General features: G+C 36.0%; 3 protein-coding genes across 3 annotated transcripts in view; 1 reads left to right on the top strand and 2 right to left on the bottom strand.

Annotated features, from left to right (window-relative positions):
* Positions 1–8,275, bottom strand: part of LOC104763637 (transportin MOS14-like) — a 10,027-nt gene extending 1,752 nt beyond the window's left edge. Inside the window, exons 1-26 of the mRNA XM_010486985.2 lie at positions 7,957–8,275; positions 7,420–7,497; positions 7,258–7,320; positions 6,962–7,009; positions 6,706–6,852; positions 6,094–6,225; positions 5,726–5,766; positions 5,311–5,402; positions 5,044–5,171; positions 4,622–4,697; positions 4,367–4,487; positions 4,191–4,290; positions 3,810–3,891; positions 3,327–3,409; positions 2,997–3,113; positions 2,820–2,871; positions 2,487–2,642; positions 1,539–1,662; positions 1,384–1,465; positions 1,221–1,300; positions 1,069–1,143; positions 924–978; positions 608–727; positions 436–528; positions 202–347; positions 3–109 (exon numbers count right to left, since the gene is read on the bottom strand). Of these exons, the coding sequence (XP_010485287.1) occupies positions 3–109; positions 202–347; positions 436–528; positions 608–727; positions 924–978; positions 1,069–1,143; positions 1,221–1,300; positions 1,384–1,465; positions 1,539–1,662; positions 2,487–2,642; positions 2,820–2,871; positions 2,997–3,113; positions 3,327–3,409; positions 3,810–3,891; positions 4,191–4,290; positions 4,367–4,487; positions 4,622–4,697; positions 5,044–5,171; positions 5,311–5,402; positions 5,726–5,766; positions 6,094–6,225; positions 6,706–6,852; positions 6,962–7,009; positions 7,258–7,320; positions 7,420–7,497; positions 7,957–8,079 (2,521 nt within the window). The 5' untranslated portion in view covers positions 8,080–8,275. The remainder of the gene's footprint in view (positions 1–2; positions 110–201; positions 348–435; positions 529–607; positions 728–923; positions 979–1,068; positions 1,144–1,220; positions 1,301–1,383; positions 1,466–1,538; positions 1,663–2,486; positions 2,643–2,819; positions 2,872–2,996; positions 3,114–3,326; positions 3,410–3,809; positions 3,892–4,190; positions 4,291–4,366; positions 4,488–4,621; positions 4,698–5,043; positions 5,172–5,310; positions 5,403–5,725; positions 5,767–6,093; positions 6,226–6,705; positions 6,853–6,961; positions 7,010–7,257; positions 7,321–7,419; positions 7,498–7,956) is intronic.
* Positions 8,529–10,519, bottom strand: LOC104762394 (transcription factor bHLH79-like). Its single transcript, XM_010485673.2, has 6 exons — positions 10,077–10,519; positions 9,464–9,667; positions 9,315–9,380; positions 9,148–9,216; positions 8,998–9,075; positions 8,529–8,900 (listed from the first exon to the last, which is right to left on the bottom strand). Exons 1-6 carry the CDS (start codon positions 10,365–10,367, stop codon positions 8,775–8,777), a joined length of 834 nt encoding a protein of 277 aa, XP_010483975.1. The 5' UTR covers positions 10,368–10,519; the 3' UTR covers positions 8,529–8,774.
* The window catches only part of LOC104762395 (hydroxyproline O-galactosyltransferase GALT6), a 3,851-nt gene continuing 1,055 nt past the window's right edge, over positions 14,356–17,151 (top strand). Inside the window, exons 1-6 of the mRNA XM_010485674.2 lie at positions 14,356–15,695; positions 15,803–16,044; positions 16,147–16,437; positions 16,553–16,681; positions 16,761–16,934; positions 17,024–17,131. Coding sequence (XP_010483976.1) covers positions 14,816–15,695; positions 15,803–16,044; positions 16,147–16,437; positions 16,553–16,681; positions 16,761–16,934; positions 17,024–17,131 — 1,824 coding nt within the window. The 5' untranslated portion in view covers positions 14,356–14,815. The remainder of the gene's footprint in view (positions 15,696–15,802; positions 16,045–16,146; positions 16,438–16,552; positions 16,682–16,760; positions 16,935–17,023; positions 17,132–17,151) is intronic.

Consider the following 17,151-nt stretch of genomic DNA (forward strand, 5'->3'; position numbering starts at 1 on the left):
CCGAGGAATAATGATATTGTCCCTGATTCGTACGAACTGTTCTTCATTCACAGATTTCTCGAGGTCAAAAATGTCGGATAAAAAGGTCAATATCGAGTGGCAGGCTTCTCTGGAAAAGGAGTTCAAAAGATAAAATTTACATCATTTCAAAACTTTTGAGGAAAAGCAGCTTGTGACTTTAGATAGAGAGAGAGGGTAAACCTGTGCTGCACTGTGATTCCAATCATTGCGCAATCTACAAGAGGTGGAAATATAGGAGACGGAATGAATAAATGTGGACAGTAGCGAAGACATCTAGAAGCTAACAAAAAGCAGTCATCAGCTATATCTGGTCTCGCAGTGACTTCCTGTAAGAATAAACAGAGAATCAGACACCATATAGAATATTAAAACTAAAAACTTGACGATAGCATACTCTTAAGTGAAATCATCAACCTTGATACTTGTCATCAGACATGTTGTATGTGCAAAGAGGGTTTCAATCAGGTTCTTCAAGTAGTCAGCACAAGATGGGTCAGAACCAAATATCTGCAGATCCCATAAAGATTAGTTTCTCAATAGCTTTTCAGTAAGCATTCCACTGAATGAAAAGGACACATATTATTACCTTTATAACTTCACTGGATAAGTATAGAAAACATGGCTGATGATGCTGCTGATAATGGAATTGAATTTTTGCCAGCATTTCTCCAATTGTATTAATAATGTATCTTCCAGAAGTACGTACCTACAAACATATTCCAAACATTGTCTTCTTTTAGTGAAGTATCCTTTATCAAAATTTGTCATCCGAAAAATAGTTTTTAGATTTTCTCTTATGTTTAGGAACAAGAACAAGACAGGTAAAAAAAAGACTTTAAAAACAATGGTGGTCAGGAATGTCCATGGAGCAAGTAGGGAAAGAAAAAGGAAATGAAACTCACAGCATATTTGCATGCTCTGCATAGAGATTCCATAGTCCTCATGTCCCATGGACGACTGCAGTAAAAACCATTTCAATGTAAGAGGCTACATAAAAAGCAAACTGGAAGAGAACATGCTAATTATCATGTGTCTAGATTCACTTACGCATCAAATATAACTCTGAAAATAGCCCAATGCTTATTAATCTCAGCAGCCACCGCTTCAGGATGGTTCACATACCTAATGTGGTAGAATCTGTTAGCAAGACTAAACTAAACACGCGTAGATACATCGTATTGTTGAGATATTACACTAACCTGAAGAGGAAGGCAAAGCGGTCAATATGAACAGTTAATTCACGTGCATGCTTCTTGTCCAAATCTTCTTTCGCCGCTTCCTGATTCACAGATTTACAGTTCCCATCATTTTAATTCCTGACTAATATGTCAAACAACCATGCAAATAGTCAAGATGGCAAACCTCTAGAGGAGAGGCGGCTGAAAAGCATAATTTTTCAAGTGCACCCTTGGCCTGATCTAAAGGAAGTTCGGTAACAACCATACTGCATAATCAAATTTTAGAGATGTCAATAACACACAAATGAGATCTATCCATCATTCAGTTTGAGTCCATACCCTAAAGCTTCAACGAGATTTAGTGAATCCTCAGCAGAGACTTTATAACCACCACCGCCATTGATAGCCATACAATAGATAGCAAACAAATCTTCAAAATACCCACAAAGATTTTTACGGCAATCTACAATGAAACATTATTTAAACAGGCATCAGATGTTTACAAACCAAAATAGTAATATTTTGAATCCTATAAAAGAAAACACCAAATATAATATATGCGTATATCAGTATTAACACAAAAACACCTTCATGTATCTCTCATAATGAGGAGAAGAGGAAAAATTAAATTGATCAACAACAAGCAATCACATTTAGAGAGCATTAGATGTTAGATAGCTACAAGCTTTTATTTAAAATCAGTATGGAAAACAGATTTCAGTCCAAGGAGAGCATTCAACAAAATTCCAAATACTTGCCAGCATTGCAATGCACCCTATATGCTAGCAATTCAGTAGAGTCGAAGTCAGATCCGTTAGCGTAGGTTCCAGTCAGACCTTTCGACTAGCTGCCATCTTTGAAGCATGTCAGTATGCACAATTCAATGGAATTTTACAAATGTGAGAACTTCATATCTCCTAAGAATAAAACTAACAACCAAAATTTACTTTCGTTTGCAAGTGAAAGAGTTATAACTACAAACTAATTTCCTGAAAAGTGAAAGAGTCCATGAAACTACTTAGCATTATTCTGCCAGGAGAAACCAAGAAGAGAAACATTCTACAGCAACCCTGAAAGAACGCTTTTAATAAAAGGGGAGCTGCTTAATCTTATGTAACCATCAGATTGTTGTTTTAAATCAAATATCTTTGTCATGGTCTCATTCGGGAAACAAAAAAACAAAAAAAAGATAGCCAGATTTGTAGTATATGTATACTTGTCATAATGTCAATGTTATGCTCATAAAAGAAGACGAAGAGGTCAAGTTTGTAGGAGCAGATACAATACCGTCACAGATATGTCTAAAAGCCAAAGCTGCAGCTGCTGCGCAATCTTCAGATGTGCCCATTCCACTCATAAGAATTCTAATGATTGATGGTAATATTGAAACACTAGCTGGTGCAGCATTAAGCCATTTTGAATATGCCCCAACAAGTAAGCATGCTGAAATCAAATAGGGAACCACATTTCTTGCATTAAAGAAAATACTTCAGACGCATTTGCCATTATATTAGGATAGTTAAGCATAACTTGGAAGGTGTCTTCAGCATACGCTAGTGGTTTCCACCAAGCAGCTATTTCACCTTCTACAAATAAAACTTAGGAAGAAAACCTATTCACCTGTCTGAAGTAGTTGCGCTTGCTGAGGAAGATTTTGAAGCAACGCCATCACCTGAAAGCAGAATTTAAGAGAATGAAAATGACAAAGGCAAACCCATATATAGTAGGCAGTGAGAAAACAAAATATATATATTAGGCAGCAGTAGCTTGGAGTAACTATGTATAATAAATACAAACCTGGGGCATCACTTCAGCTTCAACAACCGACACATAATTTGATATTGCCCATATACAGAACAAAATAGCTTCTGCTGGACGCCATTCTTGAAAATCATTTCCTGTCTGAGCATTGGCCTAAGTACATACGTCACAAATATCAAAGATGCTGAATTCCAAATGATGGAAAAAACTGCAACTGTTTGGTACTGACACTGATAATCCTAATTGTGTTATATATTGATCGTATTTGACCTTTTCAGTATATAAAAATGCTGATTCAATATCTCCATTGCTTATTTTTATTTAATGATAGAACAGATAGCATGCGTGGAAATCCAAAGCACAAACCTCGAGAAGCTTCATATAGAGAATCCGAAGAGTAGTATCCCCTCCCAGGATTAACGCTGCGTCTATTAATACGTCTGCAACGGCTGAAAAATGTCACAAACTTTATCAGTCAAATTGGATTGACAGAGCATGAGGCAATTGGTCTCATCGGAGATGACTGAGAGCACAATTAGTAGTTACATATCAACATATGTAAGAGGAATAAATCCATCGAAAGAGACATTACAAGATACAGCACCCTACCAAAGCTAAGTGACTAAAACAACCAAATAACCTCAAATACTTTATCTGCTTCAAGAAACAAGTCTAAAGGATGGCAACAAAGGGAGAACAACAGCGCTGAGCAGTCAAATTAAGAAAATCCAAGGTCAGGCTGATCTATTTAGAAAGCTCTGAGGGCTACTCTTCTTCCTTAACACCCTTATCTCGAGAGGTTTTGATCTATTGTAATGTTGAGAAAAAGCCATACACAGCCTTTATTACCATATCTAGTCTGCTTGAATTCCTTAAGGTCCTCATATGATAAGCCTTGATAATCTTCAGGATACTGAACTCTGAAGCCAACCTGTGAAGGGGAACCAGTGTATAGGTGACATAAACTGCAGAGCATACAATAACCCATATATATAGTTCCACCAAACGATAATCAATCAAATAAAAGTTAAAACATCCAGCATTTTTCAGAAGAGCAATATAAGTTTAAACATAAGTCACCATGCATGAAATATTATTTTGTCTCTGGATTAGCAAACAAATAGAAACAGCCTAGTATGGTTAAACAACAAGCTCCAAATATTCTTTTTCACTAAAACTATAGAGTGGATAACAAAACGAATTTGAGTGGTTATTTGATGACTCACTCACCAAAGATACAAGGCTTTGATAGGCTGGCTGAAAGATATGCAGTCTTCGGTTTCTCTCAGCTTCAATGGATGCTTCACTACCCAAGGAACTATAAGAATCCCTGATAGATTAAAAATCACCCTCTTAGAATATGACCATAGGAACACCCAACAAACATAGACAAGGCTGGAAGTTACCTCTTTGTCAACATAAGTTGAAGACTGTGCCAAAAGTTGAAGGTCATCGAGGCTATATCAAATTCTGGGTGTGAAGTAACTTCCAGCAGGGTATGCACAATAACCATTGATTCATCTGAACCTAGAAGCCAGAAATAGTACCTTCGAATATATTAGATTACCAACTAAAGCATTTTGCGCACCCAACGCAATCAAGGGACGTGAAACACAACACGTAAAAAAACAAGGCAGAGTAGCAGAAATGAGGCTCTATACCAGTAGCTATCAGTTCAACATATGAATCGCCTACGTCAGCGAATAATCGACCAATGGCTTTGACATCTTCTTCATCCTGTAAGTGAAATAATTATTAAGAGTCAAAAGAAAAATTTATAAGCACATGCCAAAATTACAACTAATTATGAGGGACATTGTTAGCCACATATCCAAGTCATATAACCAGAAAACCACCCTTTTAGCGCTACAGTTTCAAAGTTAAACAAGTAAAGGTGATTAGCTTCCTACTATTCGATGCATCTGATAACCTTTTCTCTTAATAGAGTCCAGGCGCAACAGAATCACAATCATAGCCGTTCAAGCCGCAGACCAGTGAAACAGAAAATTGGTAAAATAATGAAACTTAACATTAAGCAGATTCAGCTATCAACTTGTATCAATAAAAAAAAGTTAAACAGTACCTTTGAAGAATCCCTTAGATGGATCTTAAGACTTAAAATCTGAGGCACAATAACTTGAATCAAGGGTGTTTGTGCAGAAATACCACCAGAACTTGGTGATGCTGTGTGATGTATCAATTCAGAGATAACTGCGAAGTTGAAAATGACGTTTATCTATTAAACTCTAATGTTGAATTCTATAATGAACACGCATCAAACACTAATTTCCACAATTCAATAAGAAAAGCTTAAGCCCTATGTATATATCAGTCTTTCCAACGAGAATACCATTCACAGATGCCTCTGAGAGTGGATCACAGTTCAAACTTGAGAGAGCTGAATGCACCAATGGATGACAGGCAAGCACTGCTCCAGGAATCCTGAAAAAGACCACCACAAAGTTAATAAGCATACAGTTCAGTCAGCATCATCTTTGCTAAGTTGGATTGGTGAAAATAGTGAAGGCTAGCTAGTAGAAACCAAATTTTGCCCAAAAATAAAGATAAAAAACCTAGTAGAAACCAATAGCAATGATTCTGATAACCTTAGCTATGTGTCTAAGAAAATTCAGTATAGGAAATGATTTGTGACTCGTATCAATACAATTTACAATCTGATGAACTCGCAATGAGTATTTCTAATCTAGAAGAGCTTTTGTTCTAAATAAAAACTGGAGATAGAAAAGCAAAAGAAAAGAGCATACCCATGCCTAAGACGAAGCCAAGAAGCAAATGCCTCGAGAACCTGAAAAATCAAAGTTACAGAGCACAATTGACAATAAGTAATTTCTTGCAACACCAAATACACTAGCTGATCCAGCACACATGAACAATGGACATTATTCAGAAGCTAACAATAATTTTACAAGGCAAACATAGACTCTTGACTGGTAAAGCAAGAAAAAATCAGTGTAAAGTAAGAAAACACATAAATGCATTAGAAACATAAAAAGGTTATCATTAGAAACATAAAAAGGTTATTTCAAAGTGATATACAGAGGGATCATGGAAAGTGAATAACAAACAATTTATTGAACTATGTCATAATACTATATTGAAGATCAGCTCTGACCTGTTCCTTAAGTTCGATTATACTTAAACATGCCGTTAAGATACTAAGTGCAGCTTCCATTTGAGAAGTAAGCTCTTTTTCGAACTGACGTCGCCGATCCGGACGAGCAGCAATTTTGTAGTTAAACGTTTCCTGGCCATAGCAAGAAGGACAAGAAAAAATCAAGACATCATATAACCATCTAGATTAAAGTCAAACATTCCTAACGGGAATCAGGATAATAACAGGGAAAGGTGAAAAGATACGGCAGAGTTTGGGGAAAAAAGTACAGAATCTTCATTTGATTACAAATAAACTACCATCACTTTTTGCAAAGGGGACCATGCAAAATAGCAAGGTCTTGTCCAGCCAATACTCAAGGGATTGAAATAACACTTACAGATTAACATAGAATGCTACTCAAACAAAGATAAACTAACAGTAAAAAGGTACATATATTTTTACCAAATAGGTCTACCCAATTTGAGGTCAGCAATACTAGAATAACTAGACGGAAGCAGATCCAAGTCAGACAAATACAAGGCCTTTCACACCCATATAGCCGGAGACATGGATTCACTTTAATTTCTGAGTGAGAGGAACACGAAAACAAAGGGTTGAAAAATACCCTACCTCGGGCAAAACTGTCAAGAGTTCCAGAAAACCAGGCACATATTCAGGATGCATATTCATCTCATCCCTAAGCCAGCTAACTATACCACCATCTCCCCAATCTGCCGCAGGAACATGCACCGCCAAGGCAGCAACAGCAATACTAATCTACAATACAAAATGCTTAAATAAGATAACTCGACACAAAGTAATGACTTTAAACGCACATCAGAAAATTCCCACATATGCATAATGGAGAATGAATTATGAAGCTTACCTGGGTCCTAACTTTTGGGGGGCCTTTGTGGAACTTTTTTAACAATGTCTGCATTTCAGAAAACAATGACAGTCAAGTTTTTCCGGGAACACTAAGGAAGTACTTGTCCAATACCAATGATGATACATAATAGGCCACAAAAATGAAATCATAGTAAAACCTAGCCAGAATACAGTAGGCAAATCACTAGTTCAACTGAGTTTTCCTATTACGTTATTGTTGAAAGGAACATACATACATAAATATTCAGAAACCCTACAACTCATGCTAAACTAGTTAACGGAACAAAGACTTACAGTTAATGATTCCCTTAGCTTCTGAAAAGCCCCAGGTGGTAGTTCTTCAAAATCTCGTTGAACCTTCGAGTAAGACAGACTAGATGTCAACAGAGCGGCGCAGTCTCAAAGATTGTGAAAAATAAAATAACGATTTACAGAAAATTTCCAAGTGCATTTTACCTTGCTTCGAAGGGTCTGAGAACAGAATATTAAAGTTTCCAAATTGCTAGAAGAATCATGAAGTAAATTATCCGCAACCTAGTAGAATACATAAAACAGTAGAGTAAGAAACATTGTAAAACTGCTCCACCAAACCAAACCTTCATCTTCTCCGCAACAACAATCATGGGTCTAAAAAGACTATATTGGTAGAGCTCATAAAACCTAGCAAATCGTTTAGGTAACAAGATAGATCTATTCATACGCCCTACACATACTTCTTCAAACCAGCTACAGAAGAATGCAAAATTGAACTTAGATGTACAGAAAATTCCAGACTCCTAGGGTATATGACCTTAACGAGCGAATCGATAATACAAATTGACTAAAGGATGAAACTTTATGCCACCTACATAGTCTAAAGTAGCTGGGAATCGGAAATTAAAACTCTAGCACAAGTGTTACAAAACAAGGAAGAACAAATCGAACCCAGATTAAAATACCTAGTGATAAAATTAAAAGATTGAAATCGAAAACTAAAAAAAAATAAAAACTCGCCTGCCAAGCATCGAGAGTTCCTTGGAAGGTCTGGAGAAAGCGATCAGCTTGCACACGCACTGTATCATCCGGGTGATGATACAGTGCGTTTAGGGCTTCTTTGACCGCGTTCTGATGCTCCATAGCTTAAAATCCTTATGCGTTTTTTTTTATTTATTTTACGGCCACACCAAATCACGACTCAGAGAGAAAGACCCAGATTGATAAAAAGAAGAAATTGCCCAACTCAAATTCGGGATTTTGTCAAATCGATTTCGCCCAAATAAAAATAAAAACTTTTTTTTTCCCTCTTTGTCAAAAAGGGTTTTTTTTTTTTTTTTTGGCGCCCCTCAACTTGAGTGAGAGAGAAAGAGATCGGAAAAATTTCGGAATTTTTAATCTGAAAAAGGGGATGAAGAAGAAATAATCTCAGCCGTTAGATTTAATTACTTTGACTTAAAGTCAAATCCTTCTTCTTATAGAAGTTGATTACTTTTTTATCAGTTTGTTGCACAATAAATTAAAAGAATTAAAACGTATCATTGATTCATCATAACTTAAAAAAGATTGTACAAAGGACAAGATTTGAGAGCAACATATGATATGAGAGATCTCTTGTGTCACTGAATCAATTGTTACAAGTTATAACAGGACAATACAACCAATGTCTTATCAAGTGTTAATCTGGTCTCTCTCTCTGGTCTCTCTCAGATCTATCTTATGATTTTTAAACAGCAAAATGATACACGCGTAGTAAAAAAAAATAAAGGGTTGCATTCATTTTTACTGCCTACAAAACACATCCATCAATCAAAGAAAGCTTTTTTTTTTTCTTTTCTTTATGTCGTTCGGTTATAGTTTCCATCAACCTGCATATGTAGCCACTCCGGTTGAGTCCCTCGGGCTTCGTTAGCTTCTTGTTGCTCGTATATAGTTCGATGAACGTCTATTGGTAAAGTCCCAAGCTGACACACACAACCACCAAGTGCTTTTAGCTATAATAGTTTGATTAAAGAGAGAGATTAGATCTTTTTACATGCTTTTACTAGATTTGGGACTTACATCTCCGGAAGGAAAAACTCCTATTGTCGGACCAGTACTTGCACCTGAGTTAACAACTTCTAGCTTCATTGACAGAAACTGTAGACCAAATTCCATGTTTAGGCATGTAACATTGCAACATATAACAGACAAGAGTTAAACGACTTTTACCTCAACTTGCCGCTGCAATGACTGAATATAATTGATAATCTCATCGAGCACAAGAGCCTTTCCAATAATCTGAATCAGCAGAAATAGCTCGTTGAGTGTTCAAAGGCTATAAGAAGAATAACGAACAGAACAACATTCACAAGATCACCAAAAAGAACATCGCGTACCTTATTACATCCCGGAATTATATCTTGAAGAGCCGTCATCTTCTCACTAATCTTTTCTCTTCTAGCCTGTCAAAGACAAAATTGTCACTGTAATAAAGGTAACATCTTTGAGAATAACACATTGGTGATTAAGCAGAAAAGTTAATTACTCGCTCTGCTAGACTATGCCGGTCAGTAGCTTGTCCTCTTCTTGCTCTAACATGGATATAATCCTTAGGTGGCTCAGGTTTATTCTTCTGTTCAGTTGCTTTGCTTCCACCACCCGAACTAGTTTCGCCTTCAGGTCTCATCGAACAATCCCCGTTTCCGCTTTCAGATCCACATAGTTTTCTCTTCTTATCCCCTGATTCTTTCTATTCAAAATGTAACAACCATTCCATTATTACTTTGGATATCAATCAAGGACTTAAGATCCTAAATCAAATTCTCGATCTAAGATAAGTAAAGTGATAAATACATACTAAGAAACAAAGAGCGTTGACTGCTCCAAAACATCTAATAAGGTCTTGAAGCTCAACCCAACTCAGTCATTAAAAAGTCAATGGATAAGAGTCATCATCACTAATCTATAAACTAATCCATGATCCCTAAATCAAAGACTTACGCTTTGACTCATTGAGTTGTTTTTTAGATCATCACCGAGCTGAGCTGAGGATCTAGATTCAAACTAAAACTTACAGATTCAAAGACTTAAACCAAAATCAGATCAAATACTAATAATAATCATGGTAAAGTCTAAAATCAGAGCTTTTCAAATCTCACCAATTCATTACCACTGCTGCTGGAAGAAACCATCTTCGAAGAATCGTCCTCAGAGTTCAAATCTTTAGTCTTTCTACCTCCCCAGCCAGCAGTCAGATCGGTGACAGTAGATTCCTCCGCCGCCGATAAGTCTTTATGTTCGGAGCGAGTGAAGACTCGACCAGAATTAACAGCTAAACGGAGACCAGAGCGAACGGCGTCGTTTACAGGGAAAGGCCAAATCTCGGAGAGAGTGTAGGAAGAAGGATTAGCTGCGGAGAAGGAGGAATCGTTCACTAGTGGAGGGTCCATTTTTCCCGACGATCGTAAAAAAAAGGGTTGACCCAGATTTAGGACCCGGATCCGAGAAGTGAGGAACTTGATAGTTATAAAAAAGAAAGGAAAAAAAGATTTGAGCTTTGTGAGGTCTTGTCTTGTTTATAGGGTTGTGTGTGAGGTGGACAAAGCTAGAGAGAGAGATCGGACAAGAGAGATGAGTGGAGTGATGTTGCGCACTTAAGCTACTGTAATTGAGGAACAATTAATTATTATTACACTTAATATTACCATTTTGTTAATATAAATTACAACTATAAAAATTGTCAAAAAAAAACAAAAAATACAACTACAAAATTTGTGTTTGGAGAAAACATTATGGACAAACAAAAAACTGTATATAAAAAAATATAAAAAAATATATGAAAGAAGTAGTTCAAAATATAACCAGAATAATTTCCGAATATTACATTTACATATTAGTAACTAAATTTGTTTTATTTGTTTGTTTTGTTTTTCGATTAGAGTTCAAGTTTTGTTTCTGAACCACTTCTTAAGTTTCGTGAACCACTCTTTTTTGTTTAGATTATGTTAGTGTCCATGATTCAGAAGTGTTTAGTGAGATCTCTCATAACTTCAAAGGTCAACGAAAAAACATCTAAAAATATTTACTAGAAGTGTTATCATCTTTGGTTCCACCGTCGTCGGTGTTGGAGTCTTCTAATTACAATTCTTGTTGAAGTTGAAGACTTTGGTTCTGATAAAAGTCTTCTTTTGTTCCTCACTTCCTCAGCCAAGTCGAAACCTTCTTAACGACAAAAACTCATAGTTTTGTTGAAAATCATTTAGCAAAAATTAATTTAAATATTAACTGTTTTTCTCTTTTTAATATATTTATCATACATATATTCAGTAGAAAGTCTCAAATATGCCATATGTTGCATTGAATTTATTAAATTTCTTTTAATTTATATTTTTAAAAATATTCAATATAAAGTCTTCAAATATTACATATACATAAGTGGGCACCATTTGACTAATTCTATTCAATCTACACTGGTGTAATCAGATAGACTGTAATGGCACAACCATACATTCTCATTTTCACCACTCTTATATCATCTCCCTCCCTTTTTTTCAGTCCTTGCTCTTTCTCGATTAAATATAGAATAAGCCAAATGTCCAATTATGTGGGTATACTAAATACTTGATGGATTGTATCTAGTGTGATTACAAGATGATGAGCTTAAACAACGGCTTTATAGAAGCAGCAAAGAAATTACAAAGATTGTCCAGAGATTTAGAAGAAACTTAAGTACGTCCAACCATCAACAAACATGCGTCGCCCTGTCAAGATCATTGAAGTCCAGTATATTTCTTCTAAAATTCTCTTCTGGAGCCTATTCATGTATATTAACTTTTATATATACGCAAACATATTGTTGGTAGTGAGTTAGTGACGCACATCATTTATTACTGTTCATGCATGTATGATGGAGAATATAAACGGAGAGAAGTACGACTGTGTCTATAAAACAATCAGCATTTGGTCATCTTATATACCTCGATCTTATTATCACTAACAACTTATAATTGGATTGAGTATAGTGCATCAACATTGTTATGGGGTTTGTACATGTATCCAACTCTTATCTTGATTGATATCATCGATCTAGTCTCTAACGTAACACAACATCAATACTCAATATTGTTAGCATTTAGCAAAGATTTACAATACATATATATACATGAGCAATTAATATCCACAACATGGGGTCAAATTTTAACTTCGATGTAAAATTAGATGTATAGTTTTTTTTTTTTAAGATTAATTTACAGCATGAGCAAAATACAAGAATATGTTCGTCTTCAGTGTCTTTTTTTGTTCTTTACTAAAATATGTACTGTTGTTAGCTCTTGAGCACGTACGATCAAGTAGTGGTACCAGTTTGTTCTGGCATGACTGAACGTCTGAACCGTGAACAGCTTAACAACACAGAATGCATATATCTCTTTATAATCACCAACAGCTTATGTTAATTAATTAGCCCAGTAGGAAATTAATGCATGCTAACAAACAGTGTTAGTTAGGTTTCATTCTGCTATTTAAGAAAGAAAAGTCTATGTTTAGATTATAAATCACAAAGTTTGACAAAAAAAAAAAGAAAAAAAAAAGATTATAAATCATAATAAGTCGGCTATATTTCAATAATGAATAATATGCGCGAATCACCGGTTGGTTTCTTCATTCTTGTAACTGTAGTTTCTTTTACAATTAATGGTTAGTGCTTATATTAGTAGGTCTCCTACTTAATAATATAGTCGTATCTTTTATGAAAGTTATAGATGTATAGTAAAAAATTACACGTTGATATGATAAAGTGGAGGGAACCACACGCCGGTACCGGTACGTAGGATACGAGGATGTGACAATGGGCCACGAAAAAAAAATGCTTAAACACAAAAGACAAATTCCAGCTACTTATTAATGTTGAAGGTTGGATACATGGATGATACATGCTTTAGTTTTTTTGTTTGTTTGTCAATGTTCTCAATGTTAATTGTTTTAAACTCCGGAAGCTTAAATATAATCTACTACCAAATGCATATGAAGGTAGGTGCAAACAAAATATAGCAAAGAGCCAAGAGGATAATTAATCGTTTCGATGATTTCAACCTTGCTTAACAAGTGATCACCTTGTTATCTAGTAGTACATATTAATATTATTTCCCGTTCCGAACATGAACTTGTGAGTGTTCTTTCTATCTTAAAATTTCGTATTTTCTAAATTATATAAGAAAAATATACTACATTCTAAGTTAATTTTAAACAAAAGAAGACGCTCAAACGCTATTTATTGAATAAAAAAAAAGTCAATTAGATAGCATTGAATCCATCGTTTGAATGCTCCTCTAAAGCGTAGAACGAAAAATTCGACTGATATTTAAGACCCGAAATAATAGAAATTGTGAAATTCTTTAGGCCAACTTTATTTATTTTCAGGTTCCAATTTTTTTTTGATAAACCAAACAACTTATAATTCCTTGTATATGATATATCTTACAATAAATTATTGATGATATATAAAGAGGCGAATAAAGGTTAATGGAGTATTTATCTTTTTCGTTTTTATTTTATTATTGGTCAGAAGGATTTTATCTTTTTCATTTTTTGATGAATAATATATGTTAAATAGTTTAAATTGAGGAGAAAGTGAATAAAGGTGGAAAAGACAAGTGGAGAAAGAGAAGACACCTGGATGCAGAGGTGTCACACATGAAGCCCAATTCAATTCTTCTGTTTCCATTTTCCCATGAAAGCCTTCGGTACCCTTTTATTATTCTTCAAGATTCCTCCAATTCTTCTCTTTTTTTAAAAAAAAAAAAAAAAAAAAACAAGAAACACTAATTTAATTATCAAGTTCTGCTAATTTAAGTTTTGTTTTAAATATGAATGATCTTTTAGAACAAAGAGAATTATAGAAAGAAAAGTCAAAAATAACATGAGAATAAAGGAGTCATTGCTGATGCAATCAGTAGTAATACGCAAATACACAGTTGGCCTATTTAACACCGACTAAATAATAGTCATTAATCAATCAATTAGAATTCCAAAAAAATACAAAAAAATAAGAATCGTATCTACTAAAATCAAATACAGTATGATGATGATTCAATATTATCAAACCTAATATTTTTTTTTTATTTGTCTCGGTTAATCAAGAAAGCTTTTGATTGCACTTAGCCTCAAAATCTTAAATATTTAAATTCTGATTTTTCAGTTTAATTAAAAATTCGACCAAAAAATAACCAACGTTTTACTCGTCCTTTTATTCTATTGGTGGATGGTCATGGAACTACATAATGTACATTACTTACCCTAGAATACAATTAAAAAAATAATCAAAGATCGTAAAGATAAATCCAAAGAATCTAATAACATAAATCGGAAACTAAAATTAAATAAAGGAAAAAAGAAGATTTAAAAAGCGAAGAAAAAAGAAAGATTCGAAAAAAAGGAAGAGAGATGGACCAAAACGGCGGTTTATTCAGACGTCAGCAGCACTAACTAAGAAAGAAGAGAGAGAGAGAGAGAGAGAGAGAGAGGACGCCCCCTTTAACGCCTACTCCTTCTCTTCTTCCCTTTGCTTCCTTCTTCAAATCCTCCTGACGCGTTTCTGTGTTCATCTTACGTTTTACACGTCTCTCTCTCTCTCTTTAAGAAGTTTAAATTTTTCTTCTTTTTTTAGCGTTTCTTCTGGGTTTTGAATTTTCTACAACCCCAAAGATTTTTCTTTTTTACAAGGAAAGTTCTTGAATTTTCAATTCAAACCCTTTTTTATATAGTAACCCATCAATCTACTGATTGTTTCCGTTCATCGTGGTTCTTCAAGATTTGATTTTTATTTTTAAAATTTTTTTTGAATTTTTGGAGATTTCTCTGTTTCTCTTAGATCATCATCATCACCACTAGGGTTTTAGGAATGAGGAAGCCGAAGTTATCAAAACTCGAAAAATTCGATATGTTCGTCTCTCTAAGCAAGCAGAGATCGGTTCAGATACTAATGGCGGTTGGGTTACTCTACATGCTCCTCATCACTTTCGAATTCCCTTTCGTCTTCAAAACCGGTCTCAGTTCTTTATCTCAGGATCCGTTAACCCGACCCGAGAAGCACAATAGCCAGCGAGAATTACAAGAGAGACGAGCTCCCAGTCGACCTTTCAAGAGTCTGCTTTACCAGGATTCACAATCGGAAGCACCGGGTCAGGTTTTAAGGAGGAGGAGTACGACTCAGAAGATCCTATCTAGTTTGAGATTCGACCCGGAGACCTTTAACCCGAGTAGTAAAGATGGGTCAGTGGAGCTTCACAAGTCTGCTAAGGTGGCTTGGGAGGTTGGTAGAAAGCTATGGGAAGAGCTTGAGTCTGGCAAAATGTTGAAAGACTTGGACAAGGAGAAGAAGAAGAAGACTGAGGAGCATAGCTCTTGCTCTCTCTCTGTTTCCTTGACTGGCTCTGATCTTTCGAAACGTGGCAATCTCATGGAGCTTCCATGTGGTTTAACTCTCGGGTCACACATTACAGTTGTTGGGAAGCCACGAGCTGCTCATTCGGAGAAGGACCCCAAGATATCAATGTTAAAGGAAGGAGATGAAGCTGTTAAGGTTTCGCAGTTTAAGTTGGAGCTTCAGGGTTTGAAAGCAGTGGAAAGAGAAGATCCACCTCGAATCCTCCACTTGAACCCAAGGCTTAAGGGTGACTGGAGTGGTAAGCCTGTCATTGAGCAGAACACTTGTTATAGAATGCAATGGGGCTCAGCACAAAGGTGTGAAGGATGGAGATCTAGGGATGATGAAGAGACTGGTTAGTATATATATATGTTCAAAAGCATTTATATTTCATCTTTTGTTTTGCTTGCTTTTTTTTGTGTGTGTTTTGGGGATACTACTAATCAGTGATAATGGTTGTAGTTGATGGTCAGGTTAAGTGCGAGAAATGGGCTCGTGATGATAGCATTACATCTAAAGAAGAGTCTAGCAAGGCGGCTTCATGGTGGCTTAGTCGATTAATAGGTCGGAGCAAGAAAGTAACTGTTGAATGGCCATTTCCATTCACAGTTGATAAGCTTTTCGTGCTTACACTTAGTGCTGGATTGGAAGGCTATCATGTTAGTGTCGATGGGAAGCACGTCACTTCCTTCCCATACCGAACTGTAAGTAATGTTTTGCGTTGGCTTAAACTTGTTGTGGTTTGATTAGTAATTGACGTGAACTGATGATTGTCTATGTGGGTGTTTTCTTGGCTATGTATGAAGGGATTCACGCTTGAGGATGCTACTGGTCTAACCATTAACGGGGACATAGAAGTTCACTCGGTTTTCGCTGGCTCTCTCCCAACCTCTCATCCTAGTTTTGCTCCTCAGAGGCACCTTGAGCTCTCTAGCAATTGGCAAGCCCCATCACTTCCTGATGAGCAAGTTGATATGTTCATTGGCATCCTTTCTGCTGGTAACCATTTTGCTGAGCGGATGGCTGTGAGGAGGTCATGGATGCAACATGAACTCGTTAAATCTTCCAAAGTAGTGGCTCGGTTCTTTGTTGCACTGGTAAGTTTAGACTAGTTGACATGTGATCTGATCTGGTCTGATATTGGTCTTCTAGGTTAAATATAAGAGCTTTACATATGGAATTGCAAGCTTAACTCGGGTGTTTATTTGGCAGCACTCGAGGAAGGAAGTGAATGTGGAGCTAAAGAAGGAAGCTGAATTCTTTGGGGACATAGTTATAGTCCCATACATGGACAGTTATGACCTTGTCGTCCTCAAAACCGTTGCAATTTGCGAGTACGGGGTGAGTCCCGCTCAACACTTGATGCTGTGTGTTTCAATGATTCAATATAGGTAAAGAGTCTCTATTCTCTGTTTTGCAGGCTCATCAACTTGCTGCTAAATTCATCATGAAGTGTGATGATGATACATTTGTACAAGTGGATGCGGTTCTTAGTGAAGCAAAGAGAACACCCGCGGATAGAAGTCTATACATTGGCAACATCAACTATTATCACAAACCGCTCCGCCAGGGTAAATGGGCTGTTACGCATGAGGTACAAAGTTATAATCTTAAAGAATCATTTGTATCTGTTCTTTTTCTCATTGAATCCAAAAGTTAATGTTAAATTATCCGTTTTTCCAGGAATGGCCAGAGGAAGACTATCCACCTTATGCTAATGGCCCGGGATACATATTATCAAACGATATCTCTCGCTTCATAGTGAAAGAGTTTGAGAAACACAAATTAAGGGTATGTATGCTGCAACTGAA

This window comes from Camelina sativa, chromosome 18 (genome assembly GCF_000633955.1).
Source record: "Camelina sativa cultivar DH55 chromosome 18, Cs, whole genome shotgun sequence".
NCBI lineage: Eukaryota > Viridiplantae > Streptophyta > Magnoliopsida > Brassicales > Brassicaceae > Camelina > Camelina sativa.

Bases quoted from the DNA above. Each gene is read 5' to 3' on its own strand.
- LOC104762394 (XM_010485673.2), bottom strand. From the start codon at position 10,367: ATGGACCCTCCACTAGTGAACGATTCCTCCTTCTCCGCAGCTAATCCT. The intron at 9,076-9,147 runs GTAAAAGTCGTT...TTTGGTCTACAG, and splicing joins CATTGCAGCGGCAAGTTGAG to TTTCTGTCAATGAAGCTAGA. The intron at 8,901-8,997 runs GTAAGTCCCAAA...TGTGTGTGTCAG, and splicing joins GAGTTTTTCCTTCCGGAGAT to CTTGGGACTTTACCAATAGA.